General features: G+C 47.3%; 1 protein-coding gene across 1 annotated transcript in view; it reads left to right on the top strand.

Moving 5' to 3' along the window:
* Itga9 (integrin subunit alpha 9) overlaps positions 1–22098 on the top strand; it is a 322636-nt gene that overhangs the window by 25074 nt on the left and 275464 nt on the right. The window contains exons 4-5 of the mRNA XM_047531489.1: positions 2249–2372; positions 15403–15470. Of these exons, the coding sequence (XP_047387445.1) occupies positions 2249–2372; positions 15403–15470 (192 nt within the window). The remainder of the gene's footprint in view (positions 1–2248; positions 2373–15402; positions 15471–22098) is intronic.

Below are 22098 nucleotides of genomic sequence, written 5' to 3'. Positions count from 1 at the left end.
TATCAAGGGACTGCTCTGTGGGGCAGTATGGAGTGGTTCTTTGCTTAGTGATGTTTTAGCTCCTCACTGCATGTTATTTCCATCTGTTGAGATGTGCGATTTTAGCACACAGCAGTACCAAGCGGTGAGGCAGGTAGGTGGTTTGCAGTAGGAGCAACAATAGATTGGTTTCCGTAGTGAATGTCTTCCGAAGAGACTGAGTGTGGTTGCCCAGGCTTGAGAATCATTCTGAGTGTGGGCTCTTTTGTCTTTGGGCAAAGAGTGGCTTGTCAAAGGTCCCAATGGCGGTTGGCGTGAAGGGATCAAAAGCAGATTGCTTAGGCAGCGTTCTTGTCTTAGAATGGCCTCGGAGATCCAGGTCCCCGCCAGCTCCCTCACTTACTGGGGAGCACCCATTCTGCCCGAGGGTGGTTATTTCAGGGTCCTAGGATCATGGGGAGGACTGAGAGGATAATCGGCAGGTACCAGACCTGCTTCAAGGGTGCTTTTTGATAACTTGTCAGGTAGAAATTGGATGCAAAATGCTTTGTGATGAGACAAGACTTAGAAACTGTGAATTCCAGCCTGGTTTGCAGCACTTGCTAACTTGGTGACTTAGGCCCCCAACTCTGATTCTCATTGTCCCCATACAGAAAATGAGATTCCAGGGACACCTCTTTTGCCCACCTTCTGGAGTCCCAGAAGAAGTCAAAGGTTGATCATGAGCACGGCAAATATTATAACCCATGGAATCAGTGGTTTAAAGGAAACAGACATTAAAGTCATTGATTGTTTTAAAATTCAGTATTTTAAGACCATGCATCTGTTGGCCAGAATGAGGTGAACTGATAACAAATGAGCAGTGTGTGCTAGAAGAGGCGGCCTGGGTGGGGCAGATGTGCACTCTGGGGGGGTTCTTGTCATCTTTTGGGTATGTGGACATGCAGAGAGAGACACAGAATTGAGGCCACTGTCACATTGGAACAGGAGGCAGGGGAATGTTCTGAGGGGCACAAATATAGCCAGGGGTGAGTCTGGCTGCTGGCACTTGGTCCCTGTCTGTTGGTAGGAACCGCCCTGCCTTGCAGTATCTCATTGCAGGTTTGTCCCCAGCACTGAGGCTGGTGAGCCATGCACCCTGAGGCTGCTCTCTGAAGCTGGCCAAGGTGCCTGTCTGTCCCTGACGGTCTCTCCCTCTCCTGACAAATGACAAGCTCTCTCCTGCCCCTTTGCCTGAATCTTCCCCACTGGTTCATGTCTTGGATCCCTCCTCAGAGGGCTTTGCCTGGGCAGCCTGTGAAAACCAGCCACTCCTGGCACCAGAGAGCTTTCTGGTTAAATGGAAATAGATGTCTTGCTGGGGCTTTGGTGACAGGAGTGTGTGCCTTTGTCAAAGCTTGGTAAGTGGTACGTTTTTATTTTGCTGTATGTAAATTTACTTCAGTGAAAGAGCCATCAGCAAGCATTTACTTCTAGTTAAGAGCTGCCCCCTGAAGTGTCTCTGCAGGTAAAAGCCCAGGTGAATGTGGGCAGGTCCTCCCTTTCCTTCTCTCTCCATGCCTGGTTGATCCTCAGGCTCATGAGTTCTACCTCAAGCGTGTGTCCTGAAGACACCCCCTGCCCCTCCTGGTGCAGCCAGCAGCATCTCTCACCTGGTTGAGGACTTCCTCTCCCGCCCACCTTCAGTCTCCACACAGCAGTGAAACGATCTTCCAAGTGGTTCATCCACTTTACAGTTGCCCTGGCTTCCTGTTGTCTGCCTGCTGAAATCACAGATGTCCTTGTGGTCTTTGAAACACACCTCCATAGCCAGACTCCCTCTGTCTTCATCTCCTGCCACAGCCTCTCCAGACCAGCCCTGCCCATTTCCGTTCTCTCTCTGGGACCTCCCGGAGAGAGAGGTCCCTTGCACCTGTTGCTCCCTCCTTCTAGAACCCTCTTTCCCAAGTGCTTGGTGTGGTTCCTTTTCGTCCTTCAGGCCTTCCCTGATCTCTGGGTGGAAACTGTCCCTTCTCCTCAGATTCTCTATTCCATAACCCTTTCTTTCCTTTCTTGTGCTCGTACTTGCTGTGATTAGTCAATCTATGATCATCTCTCTCCTCCAGGAGCCCCCAGGGGTTTGTTCCTGTTCAAGTAGGTAGGGCCTGGTGTGTCTGGGCAGGGGAGGAGGAGGCCTACTGCCCCCTCAGCTCCTCTCGCCTTCCACAGAATCCCCTGGCACTGTGGCTTTCGGGGATGCCTTCCTTTCTCACCCCATCTGTCTCTTTAGGCCTGTGCCCACCGGTGGAAGAACATCTACTATGAAACGGACCATATCCTGCCCCATGGCTTCTGCTACATCATCCCGTCCAACCTCCAGGCCAAAGGCAGGACGCTGATCCCTTGCTATGAAGGTGAGTGGTGGTGATTCTCCCTCATACTCCTGCCCATGTCTTTCCTTAAACTTCTCCCTTCACGTCACTCCCCAAACACCTCCCCCAGCTTCCCACAGACTAATGAGAGGACACACTCTGTCCCCAGATGGCCTCTCGTGCTGAGGCTTTGTCCAGGGGAGAGGTGAGTGCAGAGCAGCAACAGTCCTAGGCCCTACCCAGCCTTGCCCATCTCTGCCAGAGCCCATAGTGCTTACCACGCTTGACGGAACCTCAGCTACCAAAATTCACCAAGTCTCAGACAAGCAATCAAATAGTTCCCTTGGTGCCCTGGCACCTTGGGAAACTTCCTCTCTCTCTGGGCTTCCTTTTCCTCATCTGAAAGGTGAGGGGTTGACCCAGATGATCTCTACTGCCCCAGGTAGCTGGGGAAGCGCCTGGCTCCCCAGGGGACAAAAGTCCTGAGGCAGGGTGCGAAGAAGACCCAGGACTCATAAAGCTACATTGTGGCAAGAATATAACACCTCCACTAAGAGGTCATCTCCTGACATCTGGGGTCTGACTTCCCTTATGTGGGGCAGACCCCCGAGAATTGGATACATTTTCCACAAGTTCTTAAGAGTTCCTCATCAAGGGCCACTTGGGGTCTTGTAAAGAAATTGTCCTGTGGGGACACACTCTAATCCAGCAACTTGGGAAGCAGAGGCAGGGGGAATAAAAGGTTGAGACCAGCCTCAGCAACTTTGTGAGCAACTCTGTCTCAAAATAAAAAGGTCTGGGGGGGTGTGCCTCAGTGGTAGATAGAGTACCCCTGGGTTCAATTTCTACTAATTGAAAAAAAAAAAAACAAGTGTGTCCTTTTAGGTGCCTGCTTAGAAGAACGTTATGTGCCTGGGCACTGGGCACAACCGAGTCAATCACTATTTAGTGGAATTTGAATTTGGGGGATTCAGAGAATGCTGTCCTTTTCTTCAGCGTGATTGCCTGTCCTCTAAGGTTCTTCTCCTCGTTCAGTGAGCTGGAACCTCTCCCTCTCTGAGTGCTGGGCTATTCGTTTTTTTAATTCCCTTCTAACTCTTCTTTGGACACAAGCCTCACTGGCCTGCATCCACGCTGCCTTGGGCATCCCTGGGATTTCCCAGGTTTCACATTTGTGGGTACAAAGAGGGCTCTGAGCAGCAGTGTGGGGACACCGCATTTTCCTGTCTCATGGAGGACCCTCTGGGGATTCAGGTGGCCTGAGCAGGGTGGGTGCTCCAGGCTGTGGCCCCTGAAGAACAACCAGCAGTGTCTGTAGGAGGCAAACCCCTCCTCTGTGCAGGTGAGCCGTTTCTATGGACTTTTCTTTGTCTGTGTGAGCATTTGTTTGACTGTGGCTGGGCCGTGTTGAACGCTAGTGCTCTTTATCTCTGACATCGTAGTGAGAAGAAAACGTTCATCTTGAAAAGCAGATGAAATTAATAATATAATCCATCAAGGGGGCGGACAGTTTGAGATAACGTCAGGACAGTCAGGACTGTTGTGACTGCCCAGCTGCTGCTGCCCCTTTTTCCAGGAAAAGGGAATGGCCCCTGGGAATAGCTAGTTGGGTAGCTCATGGGGCTGGAAAAAAGAATCAAGGGAGGCAGTGATGACTGAGCCAAGCTAGTCATGCAGTAGGACTGAAAGTGATGTCGTGAAAGGGGACCCGTTGTTGTTCCCGGTAGTTCCTCTACATGCCACATAAGCACCAGAAAGCAAAAGGATAGCAGCCTCTCGCAGAGGGAGCTGGGGTCGGATGTCCATGTATACCTGCATCCACCGTGGCTCACACTTCGGCCTTTGATTTAGCAGCCATGGGACCTGCCAGAGGCAGATTTAGTCTGGGGACTGTTCACTTCTTTCATTTGTCACCCTATCCCCCAGGAAAATAAAAATTTTTTTTCCATGTGGATTTGATTACAAGTGTTTATTTTAGAAATTATTTTAGAAGTTATTCTAGAAGACGTCGTGCAGGGGATCGGGTAGTGAGAGAGGAGGGAAGGCAGCTCATGAAGATGTGCCAACCAGCAAGTCGCCACCATGGGCAACTGAGTGCAGTCTCAAGGGGGTGGGTGCTAGAGTCAGTATGGAACACGCATTTCAAGTCACTGTCCCCGGGGTCTTCATTCACCTGGCACCCTGTCCTGCCATGTCCAGGAATTAGGAAAGCACCCAGGCATGGAGATGGGGGTGGTGGCAGTTGGCCATCAGTGTGTGTCACAGAAGTGGTAAGGGGATAGGGTGGGCCACTCAGACTGGCTTCTGTGTCCCTATTTTCCTGTTATAGGTGAGGGAGCTGAGACTCAAAGTCCAAGTCCATGTGCCCACAGTCACTTGGGCAAAAAGCAAATGGTGCAACTGACTTTGGAATTTTGCATCATCTGACTCTGCAAACTGTTTTGTGTCCCAGTAGTTACAGTTTCTGTTTTGGAGTTTTTAAAGTGAGAATTAAAAGCGAATCGGCAACCCTCACAAAAAAAAAAAAAAAAAAAGGGGGGGGGGTTGGGGGAGTACTGAACTATCTTAACAGTAGAATTGGGAAGTGAGAGGAATGTGACCAGTTTGCATGTCACTGCTCCCCAGCGAGGGCTCTGCCAGTCTGCCCCTCCCTCTGCTGGGGGCTCTGACATGATGCTTGGTAGGAATAGGGTGGATGCCCGTGTGAGCTGAGGCAGGGAGCCGCACGTCTAGGGGCAGGTTGTTAGGGTTTGCTGCTCGTGCCCCTCATGCACATCAGTGTGTGGGCTCCAGGCAGTGTGTTTCCACCAACCCTCTCAGTGCTTCTGACCTTGTGCCTTGTCCTGTGTAGCTTGCTAGGCTCAGAGGAGAATCATGTGGATCAGGCCTGAACTGAACCTGCAGTCAGAGCCCACCCCCATCAGCAAAGCCCAGCCCACGTGTAGTGGTATGAGTGAGAAATCGTGTTTGTTATGGTTTGTCATGAAGGCTTTGTGCTTGTTATGCAGTGACAGCTGACTGATACAGGGCTCCTCTCAGGACCTAGATACCTCATGCCATGCAGCTGAGGGACAGGCCCAGGCCTCTTTGCTTTGATAGTTCCTTGATTTCATGGCAGCCAGATGGAGCCAGTTAACAAAAATGAGCAAGATGATTTTGCCCCCACCCATTCCTCTTTCTTCATAGACACACACAGGCTTCCATAACCTAATTCATCAGTGGCCTAGGCAAGAGTGAGGGGTGGGGCCACTTATTGGGGTATAAGAGCAACCCCTTAGAAACATGGGGGACTGCTGGGCACGGTGGTGCCTGCCTGTAATCCCAGTGACTTGGGAGGCTGAGGTGGGAGGTTCTTGAGTTCAAAACCAGCCTCAGCAACAGGGAAGCACTAAGCAACTCGGTGAGACCTTGTCTCTAAATAAGATACAAAATAGGGCTGGGGATGTGGTTCAGTGCTTGAGTTCCCGTGAGTTCAATCCCTGGTACCAAAACAAAAAATAAAGCAAACAGCAAAAAAAGGGACTGAACAGAAAGTATCTGTGTTCTTGGTCCTATAAAAGGAGAGGGATGGCAGATGCTCAGATTTCTCTAGAGAACTGTGCTGGCAGGGGTGGGGTGGGTGCCTATCCTCTGTTCACCTTGGAGATCTCCACTTCCCTGTTTTGTGGTCTAAACCAAACCTACTTTGGCTCTTAAAGCAACCATTATTTTCTCTTAATGTGGAAAATCTCAATGACACAAGCTCTCTGTTCCAAGTGGGGATCACATTATGGTTAAGTACAACGGAAGCATTAGAGTTTGACATTCCCTCTCAGATGTCACCTAGACCAGCCTCCTGTCTGCACTGAGGTTCAGAGACTTGCCCAAGCCTGAGTTTTCCTTCCTGTTGTGTTATTCATGTGCCACTGAGTGGACAGGCAAGTGGCGTGGCGTTTGGAACACAGACTCGAGACCCAGAACCCCAGAGTTCAAGTCCAGCTCTGCCACTTCCTCTTATTAATAGTGTGCCCTCAAATGAGTTAAGCTGCTCTGTGCTGCCTCAAGGGGCATGAAGAGGCCTGAGTTAATACTTGTGAGTTCTTAGAATAGCGTCTGGCTAATCTAATCTATTAAATGCTAAGTGTGTGTGCACTAATGTACTGCTCGATGCCTGTCTGTGTGAGATACGCTGAGCAAGAGATCACTAAAGGGTGACTGACTTGTGTCCCAGGAACGGAGTTCACTTAATTTTATTAAATTCCTGGAAGGCACCAGATAGTTAAACCCAAGTGGCGTAGTCCTGGCTCTCTAGAAGTCCCCCATCTGCAAGGTAAAGCAAAGGGAACCCAGTGTTTGAAAGGGGGATAGTTCCCTGCCCATGTGTGTACTGCAGGGTACCTCTCTCCAAAGGCTCAAGCTACACCCAAGGACAAGGTGGCAGAAAGGATTGTCATTTTACAATAGAAAAAAAGTGAAACCCCTTCAACCTGTGGCGTCTTGCAGCCATGGAAGAGAGGTTGGAAGAAATCCACTGGTGGTCATGTCCGTGGGCATGGGGCAGAGGGGACCCCTGCCTCCAGATGCACTTCCTATGCAGTAGTGGGCAGACATGGGAGGGACTTGGGGGACTTGGTTGAGGTTGACTCTTCCGTACTGCTGCCTCTGTGGCTTGGACTGGTGGCTGGGTCTGCAGTGGAGTGGACACTATCAGACCTCCATTGCTTTTATCTCTTTTGGTTATTGTGAGGAGCTCATGAGAAAATGCTGGCCAAAGTGCTCAGGAAATCCACTGATGGTTCTGGAAATACGGACCAACTCTGCTCTTTAGAAAACTGGAGGGTTGGTTTGATCAGGCAAACCCTCCAAGTGTGGGGGTGCCTTTCCAAAAATCCAAAAATGTTTCAGACTTTGGAACTCCTTTTGTGCAGTGCTGGAGATGGAAGCCAGGCCTCACACGGACCCGGCAAGCACTCTGCCACTGAGCCGCATCCCCAGCCCTGAGCTTTAGCATTGGTCTTTGGTTTGGTACAAGGATCTTTCTCTCATGGCTTCTCAGGTGCTTCCTGTTTCTGGTTGGATGGGAGAGGCTACCAGAATATCCTGTCAGGACCAGGAAACAGAGGGAATGGGAAATAAAAATGAATTTAGGACATAAAATAAACTCATGGTGCATGCCCTTCAGTAGAAGCTTAGTCTGCATTTATTTGTGTGACACAAGAATAGCATCTTTACTCCCATGTGTTTGGTCTCGTGTGAGAAGATGAGAACTTCAGTGGGTGACATGGGGAAAACTATCTGTGAATTGGAGTGAGCACTATAAATGTCTAGGTACTGTTCTCCAGGCCATGATATTTTAAGACTCCCCAAAGTTAGTGCATGTGATAAAATCAAGTACAGATATTTCTTTCATCTTTTGTCCTTTGAGCCCACTGGGGCAAGATGCCAGAGCTTGGCAGGAGAGAGACTGTAAACAGCTCATCTTTTTATTGTGGCAGAAAAATCTCATGAGTATGGAATAATTTTGGAAGCGGCTTGGCTAAATTAACAAAGTGTTCAAGAGAAAACACTAATAAAGAAAAGCAATTGGAGGCAATTATGGTACTATTATATATCAGACCTAACTTGCAGGATCTGACTTCACCATTCATTCTGATGTTGGAATCTGTATGCCCCTATTTTTAGACTTGGTGAACTTGGGAAAGCTCCTTAAGTGTCCCCATGTAAGTTGGGGAGATTAATACCTACTGAAGAGATACTCACTGGTGCTATAATCCGTGACTCAGGGAGGCTGAGGCAGGAGGGTGCAAATCCAAGTCCAGCCTCGGCAACTTAGGGTCTTGCTATCTCAAAATTTTAAAAAAGGGCTGGGGATGGTAGCTCAGTGGTAGAGTACCCCTGGGTTCAATCTCTGGTATGGCATGCAGGTGTGTGCATGTGCGCGCCCACACACACAGGTATTTGAGGTATGTAAAGTGTTTAACACAGTTTCAGGCTCCAAGTGCGTGCTCCATAAATTTTTAAATGTCTAAGTAATAGAACATTCTTAAATGTTCTCAGAGATGTCCAACAGGCCTACTTTAGTGAATGGATAGTGCATGATACCCCATTTAATGGGTATCGTTAAAATCATTTTAAGAGAGCCCTTGAAAAGATTATAATTTCTTAAATGACTGATAATATTTGCTCAATTTATTTCTTTGGTAAGCTCTCTTCCCCTCTTTTTATGCATGATCTAAGGTTTAACTCATGCCATGTTTAAAAGTTCTCAAATCTGAAATTGCTGGGGTGGAATTTATCAAGTTTCATACCTTAAAAATTGCCCCATTGAATCCAGAGATCTTTTTGCCGTGATCTTTATTGTCAGAGAATGGCTGGCTTTTTATTCCTGAGACATCTTTGCTTTTCTCACGAAGGAAATAGATTGTTCATTCAAATGTGCAGCTTTTTTTCTTCCCTGTTATGTGAACGGCTGTGACTCCACAGGGGGTAAAAATCAATCATGATCCATTTACAAATGAAAAGCATTTGAGGTTTTGCTGTGTTTTTATTTTGTTTTGGAGAGAACCATCAAAGGCTGAGTTGATCCATTTAAAAATCCAGAAACGAGCCCCATAAATTTTTATTAAATAAAGACCTCTACATTTACATAGGATTTTATGATTTCCCAAGAGCTTTCATAAACATTATCTCAAATAAATATAGCAAATTAAAAAAAAAAGAATCCTGTTTTGCATTATGACCAGTTAAGGAGAAAGACCTGAGGGGGAAAGCCAAAGTGGCCCAAAGATGGTCAGGGCTGGAAAGAGGGCCCAGGGGTCTTTGGTAGTGGCGTAGGAGCCCCATCAAGCTTTCCCTTTGGCGCCAAGGACTTCTGATAAAAATAGGCAAAAATGCGTTCTGTATTTCAAATGTGTTTCCATGCATTGTGTGAAATTAATTGCTTAAACTGCATCTTCTAGTATTTGCCCCTGCAGATGTCCACATTTTAAGAGTCTCCTAAACCGGTCTGTGTAGTGATGGGTGTCTTGGAGTGTGTTCTTTGAGAAACTAGCGATTCAGATTCACCTGACGGGTATCAGGCAACAGCCAGGTGTTGGGCTGGTTACTTGGCATCTTACTGTGAAATCACATCATTTTGGGGTATTCTTATTGTACAGATGAGAGGGTCAGGGAGATGAGTGACAGTCACAGGCTTATTACATAGAGGAGGTGTTGGGGAACCTTGTAAGTCCAGAGTAGGAATCTGTTACGTGTTCTGTTGAGAGATTGTTTTTTCTTTCATTTTTCAGCCCTGGGGATGGATTTGAACCCAGGGACATTCTACCACTGAGCTACATCTCCAGCCCTTTTTATTTTATTATTTTTTAATTTTGAGACAGTCTTAATAAGTTGCCCAGGTTGACCTTGAACTTGGGATTCTCCTGCCTCAGCTTTCTGAGTTCCTGGGATTACAGTCATGTGCCATCACACTTGGCAGGATGTTGGTTTTCTTTGTGTTTACTAACTAGGTGCTATGACCCATTATAGAGAAAAATTCATTTTTGTCACAGTCTTAAGTATTTAGGAGGTTACACTACTTAAACCATGTTTTTTTTGGGGGGGGAGGGGATGGGGTACTGGGGATTGAACTTGGGGGCACTTGACCACTGAGTCACATCCCCAGTCCTATTTTGTATTTTATCTGGAGACAGGGTCTCGTTGAGTTGCTTAGTGCCTCACTTTTGCTGAGACTGGCTTTGAACTTGCGATCCTCTTGCCTCAGCCTCCCAAGCACCTGGGATTACAGTTGTGTGCCACCATGGCGGGCTTAAGCCATGTTTTAGTTTTTCTATTTTAAACAATCCATAGACAAGTCCTCTGGGTATAGGGTGGAGGGTAGGGCAGGTGTTGCCCTTAGCCTGGTGAAATGTGGCTAGAGCTGATCAGCTTGCTCTATGTTCTGGGCCTCTCCTTACCCCAAACGTTTGTTTTTAATGTCTGAACAGCAGTTTGACTGTCCATGTTTTAGTACCAGTTATTTCACGAGTCTTTAGCTTCTGTTACACAACTGAATTCTACTTGGTTCCAAGCTGGGGTTCTCATTGAAATGTGACTGAATCATGTTCAGGCCCCTTTCTATGAAGGAAGAAATGTGACATAGCCTATAGTAAGTTGAAAATACCCCATCATGTGCCTGTAAGGTAGCTTGTTGCTTGTTCTGAAGTAGGGAATTAACAAAATGGGTTGCTAGATTCTGAATGCAAGAAACTATTTAATAATTACAAAAAAAATTTTTTTGTAATTTTTTTATTGTTAAAAAAGATGTATAAAACTTGCCATTGTAACCATCTTAAAGCATATACTTCTGTGACATTAAGTACAGCCATATTGAACTTTCCCTGCCATTCATTTCCAGAACTTTCCCCCTCCTGAATGATGGTCTATAACCATGCCACACACCCCCTCATCCCCCACCCTCCAGCCCCTAGCAACCGCCATTCTCCTTTCTGCCTGTCTGCTCTGGGAACCTCATGTAAGTGGAGTCCCACTGTTTCAGTCAGTTTTTTTGCTGCTGTGACTGCAAGATCCAACCAGAACAACTGTAGAAGAGGAAAAGTTTATTCAAGGGCTCATAGTTTCAGAGGTCTCAGTCTGCAGAAGGCCGGCTCCAGGTGAGTCAGGACATCATGGTGGAAGAGTGTGGCAGAGGGCTCACATGATCAGGAAGCAGAGAGAGATCGATCTCCATTTGATAGGTACAAAATCTACACCCCAAAGGTACACCCCCAGTGACCCACCTTCTCCAGCCACACCCCACCTGCCTTCAGTTACCACTGAGTTAATTCCCATCAGGAGATTAATTTCACTGATTGGGTTAAGGCTGTCATAACCCAATCATTTCTCTGAACCTTCTTGCACTGTCTCACACATGAGCATTTGGGGGATACCTCACATCCAAACTATCACACGCACAGTGCATACCCTTCTGTGACTGGCTTATTTTACTTCTCATGCTGTCTGTTGTAGCACGTATCAGAATTTCCTTCCTTTCAAAGATAGAATAACATAGGTGTACACCATACTTTGTTATTTCATCTGTTGATGGATGACTTTTTTTTTTTTTTTTAAAAAGGAGCAACGTGGCTAGGCAGCCCCTGCTGCTCCGTGCTGAGGTCAATTAACTGCGTAGCTTTAAATAAACCACTTGCTCAGTCTGAGCAATTGCATACTGACGTAAAACAAGTGGGTAAGGTTAGAATTATTAGATGTTCTCCAAAGATCCTTTCCCCTTTAAAACTTTTTTCTCTTAATTGTCAGTTTCTGGTTTTGTGCAATTTACTTTTTAGTGCTCACATTGTTTAATCATGAACTATTTTGATAAATTCTTCTCCCTTCCTCTCTAACCTAGTTATTGAGATAATTCACCCCCCCCCATTTTTACAGCAGTCCTTCATAATGGGTACTTTTATCTTCATTTTGTGTGTGCACGCATGTTTAAATGCCCTTTTCATTGTTAGAGATGTGTCTGTTTGAATGCTGTTTAATTATCAGTTATTTAGGTTTACCTCTCCTTGGTGAAATTCAGAAATAATTTAAGACTGGAGAGCTATTTTTTCCCCTGGTATTTTATTTCATAGCTCAGCTAAGGAACTACAGAGAAATTATTTTAAAATCACCGTATTAAAAAGACTGACTTTGAAAGATGAGACTTTCTCAAATACGTAATAGGAAGAGATTTTTCAAAAATGTTATGCTGTGCATATGTCGATCTTTCCGGGGGATTGACATATCCCAGAGTTTTAGGAAGGGTGCAGAAGTGACCGCACCCAGTCACTGGCCTTCTTGAGTGAATTAAAATTCATGAGCGTTGACTCCATGCATTGAGTTGTGGATTCTGAACATTTGGGAATCAGTAATTTTTTTTTTTTCCTTTCTGAATTGCCTTCTGTTTAAGCAGGGTTTAATAAAACCAGCATCTAACCCAAGGAAAACACTACCATTTTTGGAATGGAGGAGCTATACGACCTAATGAATTGAAGCGTGTGACGCAGGCCAAGTAATTCAAACCCACCCCTGGTAGAGAATTCTCCCATCTATGCCCCGTTCCTCCAAGATATTTCTCAGGCTCATTTTTTTTTGCTTACCAAGTTCAGGTTCCCCCAGTTGAACAGGTTCGTCACAGCATCAGGAGATGCTGCCACCATGCCCAGCCTGGTAGCCTGGTTCTCCTCTGTTTCTTTGAGGTGGATTAGTATGTTGTTGATGGGGAGGGGAGCTGGCGTTTTGCAGCCCTCTCTGCTGGGCCATCGCTTTGGGGACATGTGGAGGCTGAGTGGACATGCCCAGGAGCAGCCCTCTGCTAGTTCCATGGCCTTTGTGTTGGTGTAGGCAAAGTTCTTCCTGGGGACAGGAGATGGGAGGTCACCCACCCACTCCTGGGTCCCTCCACCCTGTATTTCTGAACTTCTCGGTAGAGTCAGGGTGTGTGACGTGCTTCTTGGGGTTGCTGTGTGGGGCAGTCCCCTGTTTCTGTATCAATGCCCATTCCCTAGCTCTATAGTTATAGTCTGTCTTGCTATCTCAGGTCTAGACAAGAGGAATCGAGTCATTTTTGTTCTAATCAAGATTTTTAGGATATGAAAATGTCATAACCTTATGTGATGTTGTCCCACGGTGTCTGGGGAAGACAGGTTTCAGGACCCCCTGGGATACTCAAGTCCACATCTAAATTGGAGGCGTGCTGGTAAGGATTCCCTTTGCAGGCGTCTATCCTGGGTCAGGAGTGGACACTCAGCTTCCAATAAGACTGTGACTGCCTCAGAAACCCCAGGTCCTGTTCCAGGATGAAGGTTGAGGAAAGGTGTTGGAATGTTTTTGCAGTTCCTGTCACAGAGACCTCAAGACTGTTTGCTGTAAAAGATGTGAGATTTCCATGCGTTAGTCAGCTTTTCGTTGCTGCGACAAAAATATCCAAGAACAATTTGGAAAAGTTTATTTAGGCTCATGGTTTCAGAAGTCTAGTCCATAGTCACCCAAGTCCATTGCTCGGAGGAGGACCATCACTCCAGAGGACAAGGAAGTTGCTCTGCTCCCGGTGGCGGGGAAGCAGGGGGTGTGGCTGGAAGGGGCTGGAGAGAGGATGACCCCTCCTCCAGCCACGTCCTCCAGTCACCACCCAGTTAGTCCATTCAGAGGAGGATGGACGACTTGGGTTACTACAGCATCCCGATTTGATCCTTACACCTCTGAATATGGATGCATGAGCTTTGGAGGGACACCTTACATCCAAACCACAACACCCCGTAATTTCTATTCATGCCACATCTATGAGGCTCAACTGGTGTGTCAGGCAAGGTAGCTTCATTCGGCTCTTGGGGTCTTGATTTTTTTTTTTTGTTTCATTTTGTAGGAGTTACAATTGGAGGTTTACCCCTGGAGTCAGTAGCACTGATAAGCTTTGGCCCTGCCTTCCAGGTTTAATGTGTGTCATTTGCCTAGCATGGGACATACCGATCTCTCTAGTCCTCATGCCACTCGATGCAGGGTTTAACTCTTGGCAAGCCCCTCTCCCCCTGCATCTTGGTGCAAGATTTTGCTGGGACAAGCAGATTCCATTGCTTGGTGGGCTGCTTTCTGGCAGGACTGAGAATTTTCCTTAGAGCTGCAGGACAAGGTTGGAGGAGCTGATCGCACCCTGTCATAGAAGAAGAATCCCTCATTGACCTTCTGGTGTAACTCAGCAGTCGGTTAATGGCCACTTACTGGAAAATGTTACTAGGCTCTGCGGTGAGTGTTGTTAGAAACTGAATTACTCGGCCTATTTCCCCAGGGCTCTTTCCCCGCTTCGCCTGGAGGAGACACTTTGAGCTGCAGGAAGTGGCACTGTGTTGCAATCACAGCTTCATTGTTCTGTTGGATTATTTATTTTGTGTTTCAAAAATAATTACTTTGCTTTTAATGGTACTAGAGGTTTGCCAAGACCCCAGGAAGGTCACTGGGTTATTTGCTGGGTAGCCCCAGCCTGAGGGAATCCAGCAATGTTAGTGTCACATGTGATTAATTTGAGTCACTCTGAACCTCCCTCCTGTCTATACCCCTGATATGACTTCAAACAGCCAGTCACTTCTTTTGATTTTTGTGAAATTACTCGGCAACATCTTTGCTAGGTCATGGAAATGAAAGAGTTGAGTTCACGAGCTGTGTGACCCTGGACAATTCATTTAACCTCTCTGAGCCTCAGTGTTACCTATTAACAAATAGGGAGATGGATTCCCAGGGATGGGGGATCAAGGAAATAATGCTAGTGGGGGCAATACCATACCACAAAGTCTGGCATTACTCAACGCTTGTCAAAAGTTTCTTTGTTGGGGGCTAGGGAGATAGTTCAGTCGGTAGAGTGCTTGCCTTGTAAGCACAAGGCCCTGGGTTCGATCCCCAGCACCCAAAAAAAAAAAAAAAAAAAAAAAAGAACAATGGAGTGTCCCCTTTTGTTGGGTAGGAGTGTTGGGACAGAAGAAATCCTCCATTAGCTTGCCCCTCTTGCTTCCACAAAGGAATACACATACCTGTCACCCCATGGGTGACAGTGGGGCCATGTGCTGGGACCGGTCCCAGGAGATCCCTCTTCCCCATCCCATGGGCCGATGACTTGTTTCTGGTTGGTGGGTGGGAAGCATCCTGCCTCCAGCTGTACGGAGCGTCTTTGGGGAAGGATTGGTCTCCTTCCAGGGGACGCCACACTGGGATGGCCACATGATTCCATCTCTGGGTCATGTTTGGGCCCATGAGGGATCTTGATCCTTTCTGAAGTAATTGAAATAATCGTCACCAGCCTCCCACTTAATGACCGTGGCTGCCGCTGCTGCTCTTTCCCCACATGAGCGGAGAAGTCCTCTGGGGCACTTGGCAGCCTTGCTACCTGATGGCACCAGAGCCTGGATTTTTGAGGTCTGGTGCATTCCTGAGGCTGGCCTCCATGCCCCGGCCTGGTCGGCATCCCTGGCCCAGGTCACGGCAGCGCTGGGGGCGGTGGCCGGCTCACCCTGCCGGCCCCAGGCACAGCTGGCACTTACTGACACGTCTGTGCTCTGCTTCTCTTTCCTTCTCCCCTCAGAGTATAAGAAGAAGTATGGAGAGGAACACGGCTCCTGCCAGGCCGGGATAGCAGGCTTCTTCACTGAGGTGGGTGTTTCTGCCTGGGCACACCTCTTTTCCTGGCTTTTGGTGATTTTGGTGGCCTCTGGGGGGGCGGTAGTTGATGTCCCAGACACTCGAGCTGGGAGTGAGACGATTCTGGTTCTCACATCGGGGAGGATTATTTAAACCTGGTCCAGGGCACTTGTTGGGCAGAGGCTCACTCAGATTTCCAAACATGTCGGCTTCATGCTGAGACCTGTGGAAGGACATGATTAAAGGGAATGAGAAGGCCAGGCAGGTGGCGTGTGCCTGTAACCCCAGTGGCTTGGGAGGCTGAGGCAGGAGGATCGTGAGTTCAAAGCCAGCCTCAGCAAAAGCAAGGAGCTAAGCAACTCAGACCTTGTCTCTAAATAAAATACGAAATGGGACTGGGGATGTGACTCTGTGGTTAAGTGTCCCTGAGTGAGACAGCGTTCGGACAGTTGGTGCCTCGGTGCTGGCAATTGTGAAGTTGTATCAAGTATCCACATGTCACTTCACAGCGTCCCTTTTGGTGGACTCGACTTCACACGTATTGCTAGACCTTTTCTCAAACTCTCAGGGATCCTTGACTGTGCCTCGTCAGTAGCAGCATGATGTCTAGCCCACATTTTTAGACACTGTTTCCTTTTTTAAAAAATATTTTTAGTTACGCTCGACAGTGGAATGTATTTTGGCAGAATATACATGCATAAACTGTAACTTATTCTATTGGGTTCCACTCTCGTGGTTGTACAACATATGGAGTTACCCTATTCATGTATATAAATACAAGGCTAGGAAATTTATCACCAATTATTTGTCTTTCCTATTCCCTTGCCTTCATTACCCTTTGTCTAGTCCAGTCTGTTTCTTTTTTTTTTGGGTGCTGGGGATCGAACCCAGGGCCTTGTGCTTACAAGGCAAGCACTCTACCGTCTGAGCTATCTCCCCAGCCCCAAGTCCAGTCTATTTCTATCATTCTCCTCCCCAACCTTCCTTGTTTTGGGTTAGCATCCACAAATCATACTATTAGGCCTTTGGTTTTTTGGGATTGGCTTATTTCACTTAGTATGATATTCTCCAGTTCCATCCATTCACTGGCAAATGCCATAATTTCATTCTTCTTTATGAATGAGTAATATTCCATTGTGTATATATATCACATTTTCTTTATTCATCTGTTGAAGGACACCTAGGTTGTTTCCATAGCCTGGCTATTATGAGTTGAGCTGCTCTGAACATGAATAGAGCTGTGTCACTGTAATATGCTGTTTCTAAGTCTTTTGGCTGTAGACAGAGGAGTGGGATAACTGGGTCAAATGGTGGTTTCATTCCAAGTTTTCTAAGGAATCTCCATACTGCTTTCCATAGTGATTGCACCATTTACAGTCCCACCAACAATGTATGAGTGTATCTTTCTCCCCACATCCTTGCCAACGTTTACTGTTACTTGTATTCTTTATAACTGCCATTCTGACTGGAGTGAATTGGAATCTCAGTGTAGTTTTAATTTACATTTCTCTAATTACTAAAGATGTTGAACATTTTTCATATATTTTTTTGACCATATTTTTTCCATAAGTACCTGTTCAGTTCTTTTGCCCATTTATTGATTGGGCTATTTTTTTTTTTTTTTTTTTTTTTTTTTTGAGCTCTTTGCGTATCCTGGAAATAAATACCTTATCTGAAGTACTGGTGGTGAAGAGTTTCTCCCAATACACATTCTCGATTGTTTCCTTTGCTGTTGAGAAGCTTTTCAGTTTGATACCATCCCATTTATTGGTTCATTTTAAAAAATATTTTTTAGATATTGAGGGGCCTTTATTTTGTTCATTGATTTATAGGCAGTGCTGAGAATCAAACCCAGTACCTCACACATGCTAGGTAAGTGCGCTACCACTGAGCCACAACCCCAGCCTGCATTTATTGATTCCTGATTTTACTACTTGAGCTTTAGGAGTCTCATTGAGGAATTTTGTTCCCAGGCCGCCATCTTGGAGTGTTGGGCCTACTTTTTCTTCTCGTAGGTGCAGGGTTTCTGGTCTGATGCTAGGTCTTGGATGCTCTGAGTTTTGTAGGCACTGTTTTCTTATTTCGTTTTCATCTCCTAAAAGTGTACTCTTTGCTTCTGCTCCTCGTTTCTCGGATGTTTTGAGGTCTGCCTGCCATGAACCAGGTTCCATGCTGAGCTCTGAAAGTTGTCCATGAGTTCCTTCACGCCAGAGATAAAAAGTACTTCTGTCTTCTGAGAGCTTACTCTTTGAACCTCCAAAATGTATCCCAAATGACAGCTTTTCTGTATCGCCACTGTGATCTACACACATGTCTGGAAAAGCCACCACCCCCACCTGGAGATACACTGGCCCTTGTAAGAAACCCACTGAAAACCACGCTGGACATGGGAAATCACATAAGGGAGTTTATTGAGCAAACAAAGTATCTCCCTGCAGGGTAAGAGAGAAAATGAGAGGAAAAGAAAGGGAAAGAGAAAGGGCGCGCACTAGAGAGAGTGGAAAAGCGAGGAGGAGAGAGAAAGCATGAGGAAAGATGGCGGGGAAGCTATAGTAAACAGTTGAATTCGGCCGGGCTAACAGGGGACCAATAATGGAGAAGGACACTTGCAAGTTGACTGATGAACCAACTAATAGCTAGCTAGCATGTTCAGAGACTGACAAGTAGTTGGGAGACGGGGAAATGGCTGCCATGGAAAGGGCGGGGGAGCAGCTTTGTATTACAACCCTGAGTTGATTTCCCCAGTCTGTTTTATTAGAGTTGTCAAATCTATGCAAAACACACCTGACTTTAACCACGTTAAAGGGTGGGAATCAGTGACATTTAGTGCATTTGCTGTGTCACACAGCTGTCACTGTCATCTAATTCGAGAGCATTTTCTCTGCCCTGGGCTGTCCCATTCTTGACCCTTACCCTGTGTCTTCTGTGCTCCAACCTAAGGATCCTTCAAAGTCAAATCTCTAATTGGGATTCTGTGGCTTCTCTTGACATGGAAGATTAAAACCCATACTTCACATCTTGGCCTACCGGCTTGACCCTGAAGCCACCACCCTCTCCCTCCATTCCTCCAGGAAAGCAGAGAGCTGAAAGGGGGCACGTGACATCTGGGGTGGGGAGGAGGAATGACTGACAGTGTCATCAGGTTTCCAAAGCTTTCTGAAGAGCTTCCCTTCTCTGATGGGAGTGAAACTGGCCACCTTGATCTCAGAAATGGCTATTTAAATCCAGAGGAAATAGACAGTTGGCAATGTTAGTGTATAAATGGCAAAAATGAAAGGTAGCCCTCCAAATTTTATCATCCTTTACTCAAACCGATAAATGTAAGGCCCTTCCTTCCCGACCCCCAGCAATTCCCACTGCGTCCATTCCTGCAGGCCTTGTTTCTGCGACTGCTCCAGGGAATTTCGCGCTGGGCCTTGTGAATGGCGTCACTAATTGTCCTTGCTGATGAAGCCGAAAACTTAAAACTTTGCATCTCACTGTGCTATCAGCAACCAGCACATCCCGCTTCCCTTGCCCTCAAAACTTATCATGCAGCCACACGTTTCTCTCCACATCCTCTGGCACCCCACAAATCTCGGCTACAATTGTCTTGCCCCTCACCCACTGCCGAGCCTTCCTGTTGTCCTGCTTCCACCCTTTCCTCCTGACAGATGAGTTCAAGAAAAGCATCATGGCCTCTTGCTCAGAACCGTACAGTATCTTCCCATCCACTTACAATAAAATCCAGATGCCTCCCCTTGTCCGGCCTCCCAGGTCCTCCTGCCTGTCCAGCCTCAACTGTTCCCTGGCCTCCCTAGCCTATGCCTCCAGCTGCAGTGACTGAACTGCTATACGAACATGCCACCCTGTCACTGGCAGTGTGTTGGAGATGGGTGCCTGGCTTTTTGTGCAGGGTCACATGTATAGAAGTGTAGGAGGGTCTAGCGGTACTCAAATTTTGATACATTTTGATACATTTGGGAAAATTGCATTCCAAAAATGTTTACTAATTGACACTTTTCCCACTTCTGTTACATCTATGCCATCATTCTCTCAGCAACTTTGAAATTTTTGTCAATGGAAAAAGAAATCTGGGTTTAGGGATATAGCTTGGTGCGTAGAGTGCTTGCCTGTCAAGCACAAGGCCCTGGGTTCAATCCCCAGCACTGTGGGGTGGGGGGAGAAAAAAAATCTCATTTTAATGTAATTCCTTATCTTTCTCAAATATTGGCCACTTGTATTTTTCTGGAAATTGCTTGTTTATATTTCAGTATCCTGGTTTTGTTTTTTTCTACAAATCATGTAGAGACTTGGTACATATTTTCAATGCTAATCTCTTGCTTAAATATTGCAAAAAAATTATCAGTCTTTTAAATGTGCTCTGAGTGTCTCTGTGGTACTAGTATTATGTATTCATATTTGGTCAAATATGCTTTTCTTCATTTTGGAGCCCTGTTTAGGAAGGATATCTCCTGTAATCCTATGAGATTATTCACCTTGATTTTCTTCTAGTACTTTCACAGGGTTTTAAGAGATGTGTATCTCTAATCCTTCTGAAATTACTGTATTTCTTACATCATAGAAACTGTATGTTCCTTAATACGTACGCTTGTTTTGACGCTGGTCTGTGGAACCATTTTTCCTTTCTCCGTTGATTGGAAATGCCGTGTGCTGACTTTACTCTTTTCCTTCTCGGCATGTCGGCCGGGTCAGTACCATGGCCATTATTCTTCCAGCAGGTCTAGTCCAGGATGGCTCCATCCGACAGGCAGTGGGCACCACTGTACCTTCAGAGGTGGGTGACAATATGGCGGATGGCAGTGCTGGAAGAATGGCTATTTGGGCCAGGTATGCCCAGGACTTTGACCATGATGGTCCTGAGGGAGGCCAAAGAGGAGGCGGCCATGATGTGTTCTAGGCATGAGGCAACAGGGCAGGGTAGGGTGATGCTTTTGGAATAAAAATGATGGGGTCGTCAGAGAATACTAAGGACGAGTCTGTGGGCTAGGTGGCCAGAGCCCTGTGGGGCAGAGGAAGGAGGTATTGAGCTGGGTTTCTGGAGAGGGGCCATGCCTCTTGTGGAAAGAACCCCCGAGGAAGACCCCTGGTTCAGGCACAAGTGTGAGTTGCTGGCACACACTCCTCACTGCTCCTATAAGATGCCTTGGACATGGGGACTGGATTCCAGTCGGTGCTGGAAAGTTAGGTTTGGCCCTTACTGGTCTCTGAGGGGATGCGTGTGCTGAGAGAATGGGACTGCGGGGAGGTGCTTCACCTTGGGTGGTGTGGGGAGGACTGATCCATCGCAGAGAGCAGAACCCACCAAGATGTGGGAGGGAAGGAGGGAGGTGTCACATCACAGTGGCCCCAGCAGCTGGCAAGTCAGGAAAGGCAGGGCATGGGACTGGGCAGAAGAAGGGCTTGGTAGGAGGAGCGGGAAGGCCATTGGGTGTGGAAGGGAAGCCCAGGTGGCTGAGCAAGCCTGGGATGACCAGAGGAATGAGGGGACTGATTGAAACCCCAGGCTCTGGGATTGAGAGCCCAAGGGAGCCACAGCGACTTGGTACGTGCTGGCTGGGCTTAGAAGTGGGGACACAGTGTACAGAGCGGCAGGAGAGGAGTGGGCGGCCCCCACTGCTGCTGCTCAGTCCTTTGACCCCGGCCTGCTGTCTCTGGCTCAGTGGGGCTCTGACCTTCACTCTGGTTCCCAGACTTTTGGCCTTCTTAAACAGGAGGTCTTTGAACTCGCTGCCTCCCTCATGTCTGAAACCTCAGCTGTTTGTGGCTGAGCAGGAAATGTGGTTGAAGGGGTCAAGCAGGCACTGTTCCCTCCTCTGCCCTTCGGTTGACCTCGTCACTTGCCTTTGCTGTGAGCTGATCTGTCCCCTCTTGGGGCACATGGCTGCTTCTCAAGGCAGATGGGTTCCCTACCATCCTGAATGTAGCCGCTTTGGCCCCAAATGATCCGGCCCAAGGTGCCTGCTTGACCTGCGGGTCAGTGACCCTGAGGTTATCAAAGCTCTGAGTTATGGATACCACATGAGTTGTAGCCCGTCTCTGAGGATGAGAGTTTCCCAGGGTCTTTGCTTTCTTAGACCATAGTAACAGAGGTGACAGTTACTCCTAAGCAGCAGTGGAAGACTCGGGCCCATCCCACCAGTGTAGACCCCTGGTGGAAGTTCCCTGAGCACAGGCTTCAGTGGTAGATCTGGGCGTTCTTCTGCCTTCCTGGGGTCACCCCTGGGCAGTGGGTAGAGAAAAGCCTGTGGCTTCTTTCAGACACACCCAGGGGCCCCAGTGCCTCTGGAGATTCTGCTACTAAAACACTCCCAGGCCCAGGCTGTTTGTGATTCTACCCATGTGATTAGGCAGTGGTGCCTTTGCTTGAGGGGAAGCTTGATTTCTGGGGTGTGATATTTGTATTGGCTGTTCCTTGGGGGCTGGGGAGGGAAGCTTTGATCAGTTTCCTGACACTTGTGAACGCCACTGAAACATCGAAAGTGAACAGAAGTAGCCAAATACAAGGGATTTTTCAGAAGACGCTCTGCCCTCCAGCCCAGTCCAGCCCCGTCCAGCCCCGAGGGTCACGGGCTTGGTCCCAGTTGATCCAGTGTGAATTGAAGGGAAAGACGGTGTGAGCCTTAAGAAGACAGGGTAA

This window comes from Sciurus carolinensis, chromosome 17, assembly GCF_902686445.1.
Source record: "Sciurus carolinensis chromosome 17, mSciCar1.2, whole genome shotgun sequence".
Taxonomy (NCBI): Eukaryota; Metazoa; Chordata; class Mammalia; order Rodentia; family Sciuridae; genus Sciurus; species Sciurus carolinensis.
This window is presented reverse-complemented; position numbering and strand designations above follow the sequence as displayed.